General features: G+C 45.7%; 1 protein-coding gene across 4 annotated transcripts in view; it reads left to right on the top strand.

The window, feature by feature from the left end:
* Positions 1-19,905, top strand: part of TNRC6A (trinucleotide repeat containing adaptor 6A) — a 70,498-nt gene that overhangs the window by 38,650 nt on the left and 11,943 nt on the right. For 2 of the 4 annotated variants that reach the window (XM_066576537.1, XM_066576535.1), the window contains exons 6-14: positions 2,306-2,353; positions 11,337-13,952; positions 14,085-14,252; positions 14,502-14,665; positions 15,679-15,759; positions 15,839-15,890; positions 17,485-17,618; positions 19,036-19,164; positions 19,283-19,420. In XM_066576537.1, coding sequence (XP_066432634.1) covers positions 2,306-2,353; positions 11,337-13,952; positions 14,085-14,252; positions 14,502-14,665; positions 15,679-15,759; positions 15,839-15,890; positions 17,485-17,618; positions 19,036-19,164; positions 19,283-19,420 — 3,530 coding nt within the window. The remainder of the gene's footprint in view (positions 1-2,305; positions 2,354-11,336; positions 13,953-14,084; positions 14,253-14,501; positions 14,666-15,678; positions 15,760-15,838; positions 15,891-17,484; positions 17,619-19,035; positions 19,165-19,282; positions 19,421-19,905) is intronic. The other 2 variants (XM_066576538.1, XM_066576536.1) reach the window with 1 other exon arrangement.

Raw genomic sequence — 19,905 nt, 5'->3', positions numbered from 1 at the left:
TGGCACCACAAATACTTCATTTAATGGGACCACCGTGGATGGCCGGCTTGGCTGTCTTTGGCATTACCATTGAAGGGAATGAAGCGGTGCTCACAGCTATTCACTTGAATGGGACTGAGCTGCTGAGAACTGCAATGCCAATGGACCCCCATCAATCTGACACTGATTTCCTATGTTAGAATGCGTTCACACGTAGGAGATCCACTCCACGCTAAAATCAACACCATTTGGTGTCGACGCTGTTTATGATGCAGATCCCCAGCAGATTTCACAATCCACATTAAAATACGTGTCAATGTTGTGGAATTTAATGTAGATTTTGGTGCGGGCTTTCCACTGCGGAAAATGCACACCAATTCCGCTACATGTCCACATTACCTTTACAGGTGCCGCTACACCGTCTATAACCCTCAGCTGACACTAATGCCCCATTTACAACAAGCGTACAAGTGAGTGATGTCGCCGCTCGTTCGCGCTCCTGCAGAATGTTTAGACATTCTATGTGGAACACCGAGAAGTGAGCGAACCAGCAATGATTTGTATGCAGGCTGAAACCGAGCGACGAGCAAAAAGCAAACTAATAGTACACAATGGCTTTACGTTGGGATTTTAGTTTGTTTGAACTAATTTGGCACTGCCATTACCGTGCACACTCGGCATGTGGTGGGAACTCCGGCAGTGACTTATCTGCCATGGGGTGGGGGAGTCGGCACAACCTTGTAGACATAAGCTAGTCAGTTGACTTTGGTGTTGTGTATGTGTACCTATGTGTGCGTTCACACATTGCGGAATTTCTGAAGCAAAACTGCAGGTTAGAATTGCAGTACTGTTACCGCAGAGAATCTGCAGGGTGAGCAGGATTTGTTTTAATTCCACTCACTTTAATAGTAAATGTTTCCGCAATGTGTAAACAGGTTGCCCCTTGAAAACAAGCGATCCCTATGCTATAGGGGATGACTTGCTTATTAATGGTGGTCTAACTGCCAGGAACCCCACCTATCCTAAGATTGGCGATCTGCAGTGAAGGCTGCTTTGGCTGTACATGGGACTGCTGGACATAGCAGAGTTCAACTACTTGACTATTTCCAATCCCACTGAAATGAATGGAGAAGCGGTCCACAGGAGCAACTGCTGCTCTCCTATTGCAAGACCCTTGGGTATTCTATTCTCAGGCTTCTTGTGGGTCCCAGCAGTTGGACCCTGCTATCATCTAGTCATCCCTTAGCCCTTGGAAAACTTGTTTTTGTGCAACAGCTCCTCCTAGTATAGACCATCCGTATTGAAGACTTTGAAACCCTGTTTAACTAAGAGCAACAAGATATTTGGCCAAAAGCAATTTTTAATGTGGTTTTCCCGCTTAGGATGTTGATTCCCTGTCCATAGGATAAGATATAAATGTCTGATTACTGGGGGTCTGACCGCTGGAATACCCAGTGATCCCAAAATCAGTGCAACCCAAATGCCCCTTAGGGATGTATCGGGGGTATGTATGACTTAACTTCTGTAGGGCAGAAGATGATTGCTGAGCGCATCGATATCCATCAGACTAATTTCACACGAGTGAGTGCGATATCAGGCTGTGAAACTCTGCTTGATATCGCGCTCGCCAAGTCCCTGCGGATGCAAGGTGTTTTTTGTTAAAACCACCTTGCATCACTTTGGAGGATCGCAGAGTGCTTCCCATTCAATGGCTAAACCTCGCACCTAGCACACGGTGCAATGCTTTGATAGCCCGTTGAAAACAATGGGCGATACGAGGGCGTGCCCAAAGATGGGACATCCCACAATTCTTTCCCAGCATTGCCCCGCTCGTGTGTGACCCCATTCAGAAGAACGGGGTTCGCAGTCGTGCAAGATTTGTGCGTCTTGCAACGCACAAATCTTGCGTGATTTTCTAGAAATTAATAGAGCAAACCCATGGATTGCTGAGGGTCCCAGCAGTCAGACAATTCCCTATTCTGTACCCCCTTTTATTCCTCCTTCATTCTTGGGGTAACATACTATTTGGTAATGTGCTCGCTACTATAGACTTCCACCGCAAAAAACCTTGGGTCAGGTAAGTGGAATCCAGCGCTCAGTAGTTCATCCGGAAATTGCCTTGTGTTTTACCCTGCAGACGGAGCCTCTCCCAGTCTGCCGCTGCCTGTCATGTTTGGTAAGCGACCTGGTAATTGTATAGGCGGCTGCTGCCTCCGCTGTAATGTGATCCGCAGCTCACCGTCTCATTAGGACTGACAGTCGTCGTATCACTCGGGCAGATTGGATAAAGAAATAATGTTTTGTTTAATTTCTTGCTTTCCCGTAGGCATGCCTCCCATTCGGGATTTGGTGAGCCACTCCCCTAATCAGCTAGGTGAAATTTTATTTTTTTTTTAAGCCTAATATTTTTTGTGCGCTTCTCTCCTTGTGGTTACATTGCTGCTTGCAGTCCTTGTGCCCCGTGTGCTAGCAGCCCTCCCGCTTACCGCTGCCTGTGGCTTGTCAACTGCTTGCATGCTTCTGGATGCATTGGTGCACTACTTGCGGTTCAGGTGTCGCTCTTGTACATGAATGCACAATTATTTTTATGATATATGTTTGATTTAATTTTTTTTGCCATAAAGGAGCGCATCTAATGCTAACACTGAAATGTTAGTGTTAAAGGGATTGTCTGCTGTGGGCAATGTGTTTGCTTGAAAGGCTCTTCTGGATCACACGGCTTTATCATTCTAGTCAAAATTTGCAATTTGTCCTTTTAGGATCTGTTTGTGACCTCCGTACAATTATCTCTGCATGCGTTCAGATCCCGCAGTCGTCCTGTGCATTTTCCACCTGCATGCTAACACCTGACAATGCATTAGTTGGGAGTTCTTGACATACCTAGGCAGAGAAGATACAAGAACCACCGACCAGAACTTATCCTAGATTCTCCTAGTCCTGCCACCGGCGGAATCGCTGCACACATTCTGCATTACGTGGGCTACCTTCACACGGATGCGTGCGATATCTGGTTAAGGAACACACATGCTTGTCAACGTGTGTTACTCACGGATGCAAAATGGTTTTAATGCAAAAATACCTTCACATCGTTTCTCTGACATTCCGATCCACGGGCACTTATTTCACGTGCGGCGGAGGGTTGGCAAGTACTTCCCATTGATTCCAGTGGGCAACATCACATCACACGGGTGCACATTGCATAGCACACAATTTTTTGGATTGTCCCATTGGAAACGATGGACAACGTCTTCCCAGGGGTGCAAAAGCATAGGACATGCAGCAGGTTTTTTTTTTTACCACTATGGGGTTCACGCTGACAGCACAAACCATGTGGAGGGGCTTTTAAAAATCTCCTTCACATAATGCTGAAAATTTCTGCAATGAATCTGCGACATTGTTTAAAAATGCAGCATATTCCAAATCCACAACATGCCTATGTATGCTGTAGATTTAGTCCTTCACATGGGCGACCACGCATCGCTACGAGAAAATCGCAGCAATATCGAATCGCTGGTTCGTGCGATATAGCTGCGTCTACTCGCGGCCATACCGCGATTTTGTAGCACTACAAAGTCACATGACTTTGTAGCACCACATGCAAGGCTTTTCGGGGGAGGATTGAAATATAAGCCCTTCCCCGAAAATAATCTGTAGCGCTGGTTGTGATTGGCTAAGTGTCAGCCAATCACAGCCAGCGCTTCCAGGATGGTGGGGATTTTTGAATCCCCGGCCAGAAGAGGAGATGATGATCAATGCCGGAGACACAGGGAGAAGCTGCGGCCGGGCTGACAGCGCGGGAGAGGTGATGTATTTGTTTTATTTTCCCTGCAGCTAGGGCTTTGATTATAGCTTTGACAGTAGCATTTCCTACTATCAAAGTTGCATCGCACAAAAACCACGTTTCATGCGATGCAACAGAGGAAGGCTCCATAGGGAAAAATGGGGTACAAAACCTCGCAAGTCGCGGGCATATCGCCGGACCCCTGAGGTTTTTGCGCCGGGTTGTTGCATGCTACAAAACATCACGTGTGTGAAGGAACCCAAAGGAAAGCACGGGCTTTTACATACATGCGATTTGTAGCCCGTGTGAAGGAGGCCTTATGCTTGGCATTTAACTCTTGAAATACAGGTTATTGGTTTTACATGTGCGCTGGGGATTCTCTTGAACGGAGCAGGAAAGGAGAATCCCTGCGGCCAATCGGCTCTGTCTGGACAAAACTGAACAGCGCCAGACGGACTCCATTTACTATAATGGGTTCTGCCTGCTGCAGGCAGCACTTTTTTCGGCTGGACGTGACATGTACCCTCCGGACGGAGGTTCCGACAAACAAGTGAAACCAGCTTTAAATTCTACAACAGATCCACAATTAAAAAACATGGACGAATCTGCACCATTTGGATTCGGATTTGGCTAGTGTGGATTTACAGCGTATTGGCTGCAGGGTTTCCGCTACTGCAAGGCCACAGCGAATACGCCACGTATGAAGGCACCCCTAGGGAGAATTGTATGTTTCATTATCTAGTTTTAATTAGTGAACAAGAAAATGTAGGTGATACACTGCCTGTTTTAGTTTAGATTTAAAATTAATCTACATAAAAAGTACAGTATCTTTGTAAATACAACGCTGTATTATACCTCAGAGCTGCAATCGTAGTTCTACTGGTCATCATTGGAAACTTATCAGAAACAGCCTTAGCAATCTTTATTTTCTTGCACTGGCTCCAGTTCTGTTGAGGGTGAAATCCTCCACTATCTGGGCGTTATCCTGATGATACAGCACTGGTTCACCGGGACCCTTTTACACGGAGCGGTTAGCGTTCAAAAAAACCATTGGATCGTGTGAAACTGAACGATATTCAGTATAGACACACGGCTAACGACTACACAAGCAGCGATCATTTATTTGCTTATCATTCTTTTGATACAGATATATAAATCGCCATTCGGAAGTCGTTCCATGTGAAAAGCGATCGTCAGTCGTTCCGGTTCCCTGGAGCGACCTCTGGAAAGACCAACGAGCGAACGCCAAAAAAAACTTACATTATCTGCTTGTGTGAACTGGTGGCATTTTAAACCAAACGATTGTCATTGTTCACTCAATCCAACAGATTTCTCGTTCCCGTGGAAATGGCCATTAGGGGGGTGTAAATGGACATTAGGGGGGTGTAAATGGCCATTAGGGGGGTGTAAATGGCCATTAGGGGGTTGTGTACATGTTGCTAATTTGCTGCAGATTTTGGTGCGGGTCTTGCAGCAGATTTCACTTTCAGCTTAATTCAAATTGAAAGGGTGAAATCTGCGACCAAATCAGTGACGTGTGAACGCAACAAAAACCTCATTCATCCCTTTTTATTGCACATTTGGCTTTTCTTTTATTGTGTCATTTATCATTTTTTTGTGTGTTTGCATCATCTTGACAACCAAACGTGACCAGAGTGCGGTAATTCAAGTTCCCGGGAAAGTTCATTGGCTTTGTGAGTGTTTGTGAGTATATTATGACTGCGGTTATCTGCAGTCGGACCTGTTTGTACAAGTCTGGTTTAGGAGTTGGGCATGCATTTCATCTCATGGATACCTTCAGTTTGTGGTTCAGCAGTTCCTCCTAAGCGGTTTCTTGGTCATTTCCTCAGTTTGCTCTCAGCAGTTACTTCCTAGGCAACATCTAAAGACACCTAAGATACGGTCAAGGGTTGTTTTTTCAGTAAATTGAGGCAGCCTTTCTACCTTGCCTTAAAGGGGAAAGTAGAAAAAATGCCCGCTTCCCCTTTTTATGGAAATGAAGCCCCCCCGTAACCCATGGGCTGTGTAGTGCAGCATAGCTCAGAGCCACTCAGGGGTTTTTCCCAGACTTTAGCTATCGATGACCTATTCTCAAGATGGTTCAACAATATTTGGGGGATCTGACTCTGAGCCTTGCTGATCAGCTAATTGAAGAGGCCACAAGTTGTCAAATTTTTGGAAGTAGGGTTTAACTCAAATTTTACGACTTTTTCACTGTTGTACGCCTTTCACTTTGCTTTTCCGAATTGTATAAAAAAGATGGCGAGTTTGAGCGAAGTGAGATTTTTAGACCGGTTTTTAAGAAATGTGATTTCTTAAAGTCGCAAAATTAGTTGCAATCTCAGTGCAGTAACTGGGTGGCTTCAGAAATGATCCACGTTTGTATACTCATTTAAAGATGAGCCTTATTTATCATTCGCATGCAACATTTTATAAATTTGTTGCAAATAATGGCAGCGTGGCCTCCAGCAAAGCTGGCGCAAAAAAAACAAAACACAACACATGATAAATTCCCGCCTTGGTGCGTTTGCATGTTTCCTCTGTGCATGCGCTGTTCCCGATATCCAGAGATAACAAGTGGCTTGTTGACGTAGGAGACGTTGTCCATGTTGGTCAAAGCAAGAGGACGGCTGAGGATGAATGCAGCTGGTAGCTCCAGATACGCCCACTGGACTGTTGAGTTAAAGGGGTTGTCCAGTTGATGGACAGCATTGCCCCAAGACCTCAAACTGTGTTAAAGGGGTTGTCTCGTGAAAGCAAGTGGGGTTATACACTTCTGTATGGCCATATTAATGCACTTTGTAATATACATCGTGCATTAAATATGAGCCATACAGAACTTATTCACTTACCTTCCCTGCGCTGGCGTCCCCGTCTCCATGGCTCCGTCTAACTTCAGCGTCTAATCGCCCGATTAGACGCGCTTGCGCAGAAGGGTCTTCTGCCTTCGGCTCGGTCCGGCAGCAGCGGTGTTCTGGCTCCGCCCCTTCTACGCGTCACCGTGTAGCTCCGCCCCATCACGTGTGCCGATTCCAGCCAATCAGGAGGCTGCCGAACCGAGCCGAAGGCAGAAGACCCTTCTGCGCAAGCGCGTCTAATCGGGCGATTAGACGCTGAAGTTAGACGGAGCCATGGAGACGGGGATGCCAGCGCAGGGAAGGTAAGTGAATAACTTCTGTATGGCTCATATTTAATGCACGATGTATATTACAAAGTGCATTAATATGGCCATACAGAAGTGCTTAACCCCACTTGCTTTCGCGAGAGACAACCCCTTTAAAATAAAAAAAGGGCAATACTTGCCCATCTTCGAACACTGGAATCCAACTGTAGCTCTGCCATTCTCCTAGTGTTTTTCTGTGAAGGATGATGGCACAGGAAGTTACCTGACTACTGCAGCCAATCGGAGTCTGTAGCCTCACTGTCAGTTTTCTGGCATCAGCACTCACATCCTAGGCGCCATGATACCAGAAGTTCAGAACAGTGACTCTGCAGCCTCTGATTGGCTGCAGCAGTCAGGTGACTTCCTGTGACCTAATCTCCACAGGAAACACCGGAAGGACGGCAACGCTGGATCCCCATGTCAGAGGACAGGTAAGTATTGTTCTTCTGGATCCCCATGTCAGACGGGTAAGTACTGTTCTTTTTATTTTATAGCACAGCTGGTGGTATAGCGGCAATGTTGTCTGGTTACCAGACATCCCCTTTAATGAGCATCTACCATGGGACATAACTAAACAAATATGTTAGTTGTACCGCTACGTTGGGCATTATTGGTTATTCGTAATGGGGATTCCAAAAACCTGGTGGGAAAGGTTTGGTAGAAGTTATCCTGGTGAGCGGGTTCCTTTAAGTACACTTGAAAGACGTTGGACAAACGAGTGAAATAATGCGGATCTCTGGAGATCAGATGGGGAGTGTGGAAAGAGAAAAAATACAAGAAAAAGCTAAATATCCAGGACCTTGTATAGACAGTAATTGCAGTAGCCGTTGGATATGTGGTGAAGGGTTAAATCCCGCCTGATGGCTGCCTCTCTGGATGATTCGCCGTCCCTCGCCTGCGTCACCGCTGCTGTTTACAATATGGGGTTATTTTTACCCGATGATTTAGTGCCGCTGGAATCTGTGTTTTGTTACATGAATAGCTGGCGACGGCAGTTTAAGACCTGTTGCTAGGAGCTTTTTGGATGTTTTTGTAGGTACGCATTCAGACTTTCAGGATTGTTCCAGAGAAATAAAGTCCCCCTCCCCCGCCTTTTTCTTTTTTTTTTTTGCTTTCTTTTTATGAATTTCGGCAGAACAGATGTGTGAAGTAAAATCCCCCCCACCCCCCCCCCCCCCTTCACGTCTCGTCAGTCAGGGTTGTGTTTTTCAGGGTTTTTACTTTTAATTGTGACTAAAGTTTGGTTATCTTTGTACTCTGTTGCCCGCTCCGCCTTGCTCCTCTATCAGCGGCTTGAAGGCTTATGTAAAAAGCTTTACCCCACAGTCAGATATTTTTATACACGGCTCGTGTATTTGCTTTGTTTTTGTTCTTTTACATGCAATGTTGTGTACTTTTATAACAAAGCCTAATTCAACCCAGACGTCCCAGTGCAATGCTCTATTCTGACCGTCCAGCTTCTATATGAGGGCGCTGTGACACAGTCCTTCTACTGCTGGTATTCACTGGTCTTGTTTCCAGTACTGATAAGATAGTCAAAGGGCTTGTCTACCTCTTCAAGCGACCCTTCGAGCCTGGACCAACAAAGGGGGCCAAACCGCTTCTCTGACCAGCTTTGCATTAGTACGCATTAGTTAGTTAAACTGCGATCGGTTGTTGAACTCTGTTTAAGGAGAAGGCATTCCAACAACACTTTGTAGGATTTACAGAACCAAGTTCACTTGATATGCGGTCAAAGGTTGAACCTAGATGAGATGTATCGCTCACGGCGATTGGTGACTGTAGTCAGGTGACCTGGCCTAGCATTCATAACAATAGTAATAACATGGCTGCTACCAGCGGCAACTATTGGTGTAATTTCACCACTCAGGGAAAGGCGATCAGCCGAGTCCGCCATCTTGGATTTTGGCTGCTCAACGAAGTTCAACTAGTTTTTTGATCTGCCAAAATCAAGGGATCAAATTGAATCTAGTTTTGAACCCCGATCACCGGCTAGACAGGGTTGGTGAAACGTTTTTCTACTTGATCTTGGATCAAAACTTTGGTGCAACGAGCCCTAAGGTACTACCTGCTACTCTGACTTGTGTGGGCAGCACTGGTTAATCAAAGTAGGTGTATGGTGTCTTAGACTACCAATGCACAGTGCTCATCAAGTAGTCAGAGAAGCCGTGCAGCCATCTTTATTTGTACTGGACTGGAGGGTCACTTTAACTATTGATGATCTAGCTTCAGGATATATCGGGTGATTGTGAGGATCCACTGCTCAGGGCCCCAGTGATCCACTGCTCAGGGCCCCAGTGATCCACTGCTCAGGGCCCCAGTGATCCACTGCTCAGGGCCCCAGTGATCCACTGCTCAGGGCCCCAGTGATCCACTGCTCAGGGCCCCAGTGATCCACTGCTCAGGGCCCCAGTGATCCACTGCTCAGGGCCCCAGTGATCCACTGCTCAGGGCCCCAGTGATCCACTGCTCAGGGCCCCAGTGATCCACTGCTCAGGGCCCCAGTGATCCTCTGTTCTCTGGGTGGCTGTCAGTATGTACAGAGCAGTGCAGCGGCCCAGGTTGGTATTGCATTGAATTCAATGGGAAGCAGACCTGCCATACCAACCTGGGCCCACTGCTGTATACATAGTTGTCTGCATACTGCGCCTTACACACTGACAGCTGCCTGGAGAACAGGTGATCCGTGAGGGTCTCAAGTGACGAACCCCCTCCCCCCAAATCAATTATTTATGACCTATCCTGAATGAAGATAGGTCATCAATAGTTGAGTAGATAACTCCTTTAGGCCACATTTAAATGGCCATGTACGGGATGTGCCTGCTGTGCATGCGGACGGAATATTCAGGGTGTCATTAGGACGATTGCAGCACATTCTGCTTGAGATAAGGCCATCATTCACATTGCCTGTAATGAGAAAAAAATCATGGTTAGCATGAGAACAAATAGTTTAAAAATAAAGCACACCGTTGTTTTTCTGGTGAAATTCTCTGCCAGTTTGATATATCGCACCCCTACCTTCCATTGGAAGCTGAATTCAAGATGGCAGCATTCAAAATGGACGTCATGTTGCTGACATGGCCTAACGAGGCTTCCCTCTTTCTGTGCAGCTTTCATGCAAAATTGCATCACTGTCTTCAAACAGTTTTTTCTATATGGGTCTTGACAGAGTTTTGAGACTCTGTATACCCATGAGAATGGGCCCTTAAAGTGTAGGTCCTGAGGGGTGTTGAGATTTTATTCTTGATGATTGTCATGCATCGGCCTCTTAAAGAGGGTCACTAAGGATTTTTTTTGTTCCTGAAACTGCACCCCCCTATCCATGGGTTGTGTCCGGTATTGCTGCTCATGCACTTTCAGGTTAAAAGGACCGAGCTGCAATACCAGATCCGGTGCGGCGTTGTGTCTGGAAAACGCAGACCCTTTTCCCCTCTAATCCTGGACCCCTTTAAGGCCTGTACAGGGCATAACACAGGGATGTAATTTTGCCTGATGTGAACAGAATGCAAGTTCCTTTAACTGAAAACATCTTCATTTTTGGCCTCCACACTCACATGGCTACCAATAATGTCTATTGAACCCCATTGACTTATAATGTGGTCTGTTGGGTTTTGCTGAGGAATCCAATATTTTGACATGAAAAATACTTTCTTGCAGCATATTTTTAGATTACACTTATAGCATATCCTTAGGACCAGTGGAGGTCCAAACTCTGGCACCCAACTAATCCTGAGAGTGAAGGGGGTATAGCGCTGAATCGTCTGTGTTCCCTCTACAGTGATGCCCAGGCTTCCATCTATGCAAGGGGCTGCATCTATGGCGCTGTGGGTGGCCAGAGTACTGGTAAATAGTGAAGGGCTAGCAGGGCTAAACAATTGCTGCATTCCCTTCTTTCTTGGGATAGGTGGGGGGTCCCAGAGGTTGGTCGCCCACTGAACATAAGGCGATGGCACATCCTTGCTATATATATACACCACCACTTGATAAGACGTGAAGAACCCTTTAATCCGTTTTTTTATACAATACCAATACAATGATGCCTTATGTTCTCTGTGCCAAGCAGCCGAAGCAGTCAAGGAGCATCAGTCGGCATTAAATCTCTTCAGAAAAGCACTACCTGACTGGGCAGGTGCCACCATACTCCTATCGGGGCGCGATTACATACCTCCATTACATATGCAGTTCTGAAGTGGTGATCTGGCTACCATGCTTGCTTTTCTGCTTTTGTAAATTGCACCAAAGTCATATTTTGTTTTTGTTTTTTCGATGGTCATGAATCCGTTTTTAATGCATTATTGTCAACTGAGAATAATTGGTGTAATGTGATGGATGTAAATGACCGCATCAAAACCAATGAAAATGCATTTACAGCGCCTGTACTGATGCCTGCACTTTCTGCTTCTGTTTTCCCAGATATCAATCACGGTAGTCTAGGATCTCACTATGAAAGTTCACACTGGGGATCAGTCTCTTCCAACGGCGATTCAGGCACAAATTGGGATAAGGTTATTGTAGACGGCACAGACAAAGAAGCGTGGCCCTCTATCACAGGAAGCAGCCCAGAATTAGCGTCAGAATGTATGGATATTGAATCCACCACAAACTGTGGGCTGGAAAAAAGCCACATCGTGCCATTTGGAGACACCGTAGGGGAAATGGATACCGTCAGGAATGGCATTGGGCACAGTTCTCAAAGCAAGCTTTTGGTCAGCAGCAACAGCAATAATGCAGGCAATGGAAGTATTAATGGGCCTTGGGGTGTATCTCATGGACCCATGATAAGCACATGCCAAGATGGCCCCGAAAGCAAATCAGACAGTAGGCACAACAGGATTAACGCTTGGGGCACCGTCAACAATTCAGTGAACGGAGTTCTGAATCCAAGCACTTTGAACATGAATGGTAACCACGGTGCCTGGCCTGTTTTGGACAGCAATGGACATACCCATAAAGGGTCTAATAATTCTGGCACAAATGTTCCAAGTAGTACTATAGGTCAGGTGTCTAACAATCGGAGTATTAACCCTAAGGTGGGAAGCTCTAACCCAGGCTCCTGGGGAAACCTTCAGGAGAATGGCGATTGTGAACTCAATGGTACACGGAAGGCTTCTTATAGTGGACAACCTCAAAACCTTAACACTGAAATGACTGGACCAAATAACACTACTAACTTTATGACCTCTAGTTTACCAAACTCTGCTGGTTTAATGCAGACAAATGAACTGCCTCATTCTACAGGGCATGGGGCATGGAGTGTGGGCAGCATGAATCATTCTCCACTTCACACCCCTTCAGTTACAAATGGCACTTCCATTCCTCACCTTAGCAATGGCGAGGAAACAAACGGCGGATCATACGGTACTACATGGGGTACCTCCGGCTCAAACTACTCCGGAGACAAAAGTTCAGTCCCTAAAGGGCAAGCTAATGGCGACACTGTGAATTCGACAATAATGCAGCCGGGTATGAATGGGCCCAACGGCCCGAACTATAAAATCAACGGGAATAAAGGAGGATTATGGGAGTCAGGGACTGTAAACTCCCAAAATATGCATTGGGGAAGCGAAAGCGGAGGGACTTCTGGCGGAAGTCACAGAGGATGGGGAAACCCAGCACAAAACACTGGCACTAATAATATAGCAAATGGAGATTGGAACAAACCTAATAATAATCAGCATTCCAATGAGGGGGAAAATTCTGAAAACGGCAGAAAAGCATCAAACACCTGGAACTCTGCTGAGGATGAGAATGCAGGGCAAAATCCAACAGGGTCTAGGGGCAATGAGACTAGTAATGTATGGGCCAAAAGTACAGGGGAAAGTGAAGGTAGCGTAGACAGCACTGGAAGCCAGAGCGATCAGGGGCTTCGGCCTGTAGACAGAAGGAAAGTGGACCAACAAACATTACTCCAAAGTATTGTAAATAAAGGTGACCTGGACCCTCGGGTCTTGTGCAACACTGGCTGGGGACAGATTCCTATTAAACAGAACACTGCCTGGGACATTGAAGCTGCTTCGCCTCGGAGCGATAGAAAGACTGACAATGGAACAGAAGCTTGGGGGGCCTCTGTGTCAAAGACTTCTAACTCAGGGGGATGGGTGGAGAAACCCAACCCTAATAGCAATGATACCTCATCAGTATCTGGGTGGGGAGATCCAAAGCCTGCTACAGGGTGGGGTGATGCCAAAGGCTCAGTAAGCCAAGGGGATTGGGGGGATCAATTTGCTGCTACTACTGGAACGGTCAAGAGCAATCAATCATGGGGGAATGGTAAGGAGGACAAATCCACTTGGAACGACGCACAAAAGGTCAAACAAGGTTGGGGTGGGCATAATAATGATGGTTGGGGAGAAAATTCTAAAAGTAATCATTGGGGTGCAACAAAGTCTAGTTCTAGCAGTGACAGTGACAAATCTGGCTCTGGATGGGGAGATACAAGATCTAACTCTTGGGGTAGCGTGAATGCCAATAACCATTCCGGTTGGGCCGAAGCCTCTAAAGCAAACTCAAGCCAGGGATGGGCAGAGCAAGCCAAGTTAACCCAAGGAGGTGGAGATGCTTCCAAATGTGGTCCATCTCAAATGGAGAGCGATCATCCTCTGCAATCAAATAACTCCTCAGAATGGGGGAAGAAGCCAGAAACTGGGTCATGGGGTGGTCAGTCAGCCAACAATAAACCATCAGGCTGGATAGGTGGACCCATGTCGACTCCAGCAAAAGAGGAGGAGCCAACTGGTTGGGAAGAACCTTCTCCAGAGTCCATTCGACGCAAAATGGAAATAGATGATGGAACTGCTGCCTGGGGAGATCCAAATCAGTACAAATACAAGAATGTGAACATGTGGGATAAAAATACATCTAATACGGCCACCAGTGGGGCAGAACACCAACCCCAAGTTCACCATCCACCCCAAGTTCACCATCCACCCCAAGTTCACCATCCACCCCAAGTGCACCATCCACCCCAAGTGCATCATCTGCCCCCACCCACAAGTGCAGTGCCAAACAAGGAGAGCAGCGGTGGCTCTGGTAAGTAGAAGTATAACTTCATGCAGTTGTTATAGCTGAGAAGTAAAATTCCTTTTTTTCTGGAAAATCGTGTCTGCTTATTTACATTCAAACTTCTATTTACCATGAACTTGAAGCTGTCGTTTATTTTAGGTTGGGGAGATACGTGGTCAGACCCGACGGCTGCTGCTGTGGATAATGGTACAGCAGCATGGGGTAAACCAATGGAAACTAGTGGCGGCTGGGGGGAACAAAATCCAGACGTAAACTCATCTGGTTGGAGCCATACTCCCATTGGTCATCAGGTTCCAAGCAAACCCGGTATGTACTTTTACAGATTTTCTATTCTTGCAATGCATAAAAATAGCATGCTTACTGATTTGATGTACACATGGAAACCAGTGCTGTCCGTGTTTGCATCGCTTGTATCATTGTCTGATCTCCAGTTTTGTCAGACATTTGATGAATCTACTTGGAAATACTTGGAAGTGTCTGCTGATGTAATTCATTGCATTGTATTTGTGCTATTCCTAAACAGCAATTTTTTTATTTTTTATTAATGCCTTTTAGGTCCCAAATCTATGCAAGATAGTGGCTGGTGTGGAGATGAAATGACTGGGACTGGGGGCCGTCACAGCGGATGGGATGAAGATGATGTGGAAATAGGAATGTGGAACAGCAATCCCTCACAGGATACCAACTGGCCGCCATATATGAAGAAAATGCCTTCAAAGGTTAGTGCAAAGCTTTACCTGGCTTGTTCTGGTCCGAAAGTCTGTATAGATTAGTTTGTTAAAGGGGTTTGCTTAGACTAAAATATTTATGATCAGTTCTCGGGGTGGGGGGGTGGGGGTGTCATCAACATTAGATTAGTGGGGGTCTGCTGCCAACGGGCAAGCGCTGCTGCCTTTTCACTGCATACCAGGCACAACATGTTTTATTTCATAGCAGCTTCTTTTCAATCGAATGGGATTGAGCTGCACATTGGCCACGTCATGACGGACCACAATGTCACTGGCCTAAGGGGAAGCCTTTTCAAGTAGCTTATCGCCAAGGTCTTGGATGGCCGATCCACATTGATTAAATATTGATTAGCTATCTTGAGGATAGATCGTTAGTATTTCATTCCTGTAAAGCACCTCTAACATATATCCATACTCCAAGTCATCGATATAGATGTAGATTGAAGAGCTTTTTCTGGCTAGTTCCAGCCACCAGTAGGGGAGGCTAACTGCATACGTTTCGTGCATTGAACTCAATCGATCAGTATGCGGTCAGCTCCTAAACTCCTCCTAATGGTGGTTGCAGAAGCTTAAAATGATTCGCGTTCATGAACAAGGCCACTTTAACCACAGCGCAAATGGTTCATCTGTATGAGGCCTCCTAGCAGTACCAGGCCCTCTGTCGAAGCACAAGACCGTTGTGGCCAATCGCTTGTCTCGATACCCATTGAGGCCAGTGATTGGCTGCAGAGGTCACATGCTTAGGTGGGCACATGACTGCTCGATCCAGGGGTGATCAAAGAATATGGGGAAGTCTGCAGCCTGCTGGGCCTGGATTAGTTGAGTATGAGCATTTTATTTTTGCCACAAAAACGTTTGAGGGCGTGAAGGGGGTCATGGACCCACTGGGGTATTAAAATAGCGCTGTTTATGCTGATTTTGTAGCTTATCTCCATTCTGAGTGTTTTCCATTCTGTCTGAAACCATTTAGAACACACAGATAATTTCATTTTAATTCTTCCCAGGGAAATATGAAAAATGGGAATAAACAGGACGACGGCTGGATGAACCCATTTGTTAAGCAGTTCAATAACATGGGGTTTTCAGTAAGTTGCATTTTAAATTGCAAATTTGACATTTCATACTGTACAACTTGTATCCTGACACATGCACTCTTTCTTTCAGAGAGAGTCGCCAGATGACGCTTCACAGAGCAATAAAATGGATATTTCTGGAGGTGTGTAACGAATAAAAGGATTTTTGAAGTTTTTGCTTTTGCTGTCAGATAAGCTGGCCGCTTAATATATACCTGTACTAGTCCCGTAAAGGGCTTTTATCAGATTAGAAAAACAGTAGCTGTCTTCCAAAAACTGTGCAAACACCCGTCCATGGACACTGCCTGGAACAGAAGCTCAGCTCCATTTGAGCACCTGAGCTGCAGTACCACACACAATACATAGACAAGGGTGGAGCTGTTTCTGAAAGGCAGTAGCCATGTTTTTCTAAATTATTGTGCTTACCTCCGAAAGAAAATCAGTCAGATGAATTGAACTGATTTACAGCCACAAATATTTCTACAACAAATCTGTGTGAGAATATAGCCAAGGGCCTGTTCGGGGCCTCCGGTGAAGTCCCATTCAAAAATCATGAATCAAATAGCTTATTCTGAGAAAATGTAGGAGGACATAACAGAAACCAGATGGACCCCCATTATAGTCAGTGGGCTCCCTTTTGGCAACCGTTGGTTTCATTATAGGATTGATCTGTTCCCTGCGGGTAATTCATTTTTGTGCTCCCAGGACGGAACAGAAAATCAGAAAACTGCAGGTGTAAGCGGAGCCTAAAGCCCCATTTACCCTGAAAGATGATCGCTCAAACGACAGCTCCGAGAACAGCAGCTGCTTTGTATATGCATGCAAACAGCTGCTTTGTTCTCAGAGCTTTCAACTGGAATCCCGCTGAGAAGTCCGAGCGCGATACCAGCTGAAAGAATGGTATCAGAGGTATCCCGCAGAGAACTCGGCGTACGGCCCTGATGAGGCTCATCGCTGATTTTTAGCTTGCTAAAAGTCAGCGATGAACAAATAGTGCATGAAGAGTGCACTATGGGCGCGTGTTTAGACGCAACGGTTATCGCTCAAAACATGGCTTTTGAGCGAATCGTTGTCTAAATGGGCTTTAACACTTCGATTCTGAAAGATCCCGCACACAAGCTTTTGTCATAGGCAAATATGCTGCGTTTCACAGTGTCAATTGTGAATGTTGCATATAGGACCCGAAGCACAACTTGCTATGACGCTGATATGTAAACTCTGCTAGGAGACCTTGATTTCTTACATTTATATAAGCCTAGGACACTTATTTTGCACTTTAAGCCTTTTGTTTTGTGTGTGGTTTTCCCCTGTTAGTGTAATATTTTTGTAGACTGTTGATGCTACCTTGATATCTTGGTATATTATACCTTGAAGCGGTTGTCCGACTTACATTTTTATTGTAAAAACAACTCCCCATAACATAAAATAACAAATCGGCTAATACTCTCCCCTCTTGGTTCCCTGTGACAGATCCGGGTCTCCGTTCTGATGTATTGTTTACAGGCTGCAGCAGCCTGTGTATTGGATGTCACCGTCTGCTGCAGCCTGTGAACAATTGATCAGAGTGGGAACACACAGCTAGTTGGGAGAGGTGACTATTAGCTTGTTGTAAAATCATCTTCCCCATGACATATAATAAATATGTTGGCCAGCCTCTTTAATATGACTTGATATGTCAGTGTATGCCACGGTTACCGGTTGTCAGTAATGTAACCTTTCAGACATTTGTGCTTTCAGGGTTATTACCAGACAAAAGAATGGATCTGGATAAATCAGGCCTTGGGGATTACAGCCGGGTGATTGGGAAAGGCCCTGGACCTCGGCACCTTTCCAAAGAGTCTTCCATGGATCATAATCCTTACTTTGATAAGGTTAGTGCTCATATCATTGCTGCCTTAGACAGTGACTGCCTACCTCCACAAGGTGCAGGGATTGTAGATATCAGATGGCCTCTATTCCATGCTATATGCATCACTAGATTACACTTTATGTGCTTGTTACCTCTAGTCCCTTTAACCTGTAGTCGTAGGATGGTGTTCAAAGGTCCCTTGTCTGTCCTCCTCTAGCCCATAACCTGGTCTTAAGCCCTGTTGATTGCCCTTGTCACTGCATTTTAGATTAAAGCGCCCTTGTTGTAATTGTCGCTCCATACTTAATTACACATACTTGCTTTGCCACTTGCACTAACTTCCATTGTTTTCTGCTTTTCTCCTTGCTGTCTTTATGCTACCTTCCTCTGTGCTTTTGCCTCGGGATCCTGAAATCATTTTGCCTTCACATCCCTCTCTTCTGGTCTGCATACCAATTTCCCTATTACACCCCTTCATCAGGATGGCATTGTAGCAGAAGAGACACAAAATCTGCAGTTTATTGCCAATCAGAACATGAAGCTTCCCCCTATAAATAATGCACTACCTACTCAATCCCTCGGCTCCTTCCCAGGGCTGACAGTGCCAAATGTCAGTTCTGTTAGACAGGTGAGTCTGTCGAGCTCCTTATAACTCCGCAAGTCCTTCTAGCACCAAGCATCGCACGGGGGAGTATAGGGACAGTGGTTTTTCTTTTTTATTTGCTGGAAAATCTGCAGAGAATATTCTTGAGATGGATGCATCTGTTACCATGTGGCTTGTATCTCACATTCTGTGTCCCTTCATGGTGCAATCCAATCTCAAAGCTTAAAGGGGTTGTCCTGCGATGGCAAGTGGGGTTAAGCACTTCTGTATGGCCATATTAATGCACTTTGTAATATACATCGTGCATTAAATATTGGCCATACAGAAGTTATACACTTACCCCCTCCGATGCTGGCGTCCCCGTCTCCATGGCGCCGACCGAAGCCTTCTTCTCCCTGGATTAGACGCGCTTGCGCAGTCTGCCCTCTTCTGTTCGGCTCCGGCGTGCTTTCGCCGCAGAGGTCTCCTGCGCATGCGCAGAAGACCTGTGCGGCGCGAGCACGCCGGAGCGGCCCCTTCAGCGCAAGCGCGTCTAATCCAGGGAGAAGAAGGCTTCGGTCGGCGCCATGGAGAACAGGGAATCACTGCAATGGGTAGCTGTTATTTTGAAGGAGTTCATGGGCGCCCACTGAGGTGTTTTTCGTTTTTCTTTATTTAAATTGTGCTTCATTTAACTCTTTACGTTCCTTGCATTGTCAGTGCAGGCATAGTAAGCACTTGCTCAATTGTTGAGTGTCCCAGTGAGGAGCTGCTCAATTAATCCCACTACCCGCATAAACAAAAAGTTGCTTTAAAAAAAAAAAAGTTATTGAACCGTTTTATTTTTTATTTACAGAATGGCAATCCCAATATGTATGGTATTGGCAATGCAGCACAAGCTCGGGGCACACAGCAGCCTCAATCGCTGAACTCATCTCAGCCTAATCTCCGTGCGCAAGTGCCTCCTAATATTATGCCCCCTCAGGTACGTCTAAGTGCTGCAGGAACTTTACACTTGTTCCAAAACATTGAACACCAATGAATGCTAAAATGTCCTTGTGGGGGCTTACCTTTTTCTTCATGTTGTATGTTCATTTCCTTAGGTTCCTCCCTCCTTACTGAAGTATCCACCTAACAATACGGGCCTGAATCCTTTGTTTGGTCCCCAGCAAGTAGCTATGTTGAACCAACTTTCACAACTTACCCAACTTTCCCAGCTCTCTCAAATCTCCCAGCTACAAGTGAGTGACACATTTTAAGACTCTTTAGAAGTCCACCTTGTAGATATTTAAGAATGTGATCTTTGATAGTAAATGTGGCTCAGCCAAGTGCATATGGGTGGTCAGCAGGAAGAGCCAGCCATCAGCTGGATGTTCATCGCTATGTGGCTACCTTAAGTCTTTGTAGCTGCCATAGACAACGTAATGTTTGCCTGTCTCTACTAAGTGCCCATACTGTACTTGTTTCATTCTGAACATATACATTTTAACTGGTTTAGTATATGTGTTAGTGGGACTGAGGACCGTCATCTGCAGCACACGTATTTTTCCTGTGATTGTATTAAGTACATCGGAAGCTGCTACGTTGTTAAGGTGTCTGATGACTGGTGATAATGGTTGGATTCACACTGTGTAATGTTTGCCCAGTAGATGCATTCACCAGAGATTTTTATCATAGTTTTTCCTTACATAAAGAGTAATATAAGACTATAATCTACGCTCAGTTG

The sequence above is a fragment of the Eleutherodactylus coqui genome, chromosome 8 (genome assembly GCF_035609145.1).
Source record: "Eleutherodactylus coqui strain aEleCoq1 chromosome 8, aEleCoq1.hap1, whole genome shotgun sequence".
Classification (NCBI taxonomy): Eukaryota; Metazoa; Chordata; class Amphibia; order Anura; family Eleutherodactylidae; genus Eleutherodactylus; species Eleutherodactylus coqui.
The sequence above is the reverse complement of the archived record's forward strand: the minus strand, read 5'-3'. Positions and strand labels throughout refer to the sequence as shown.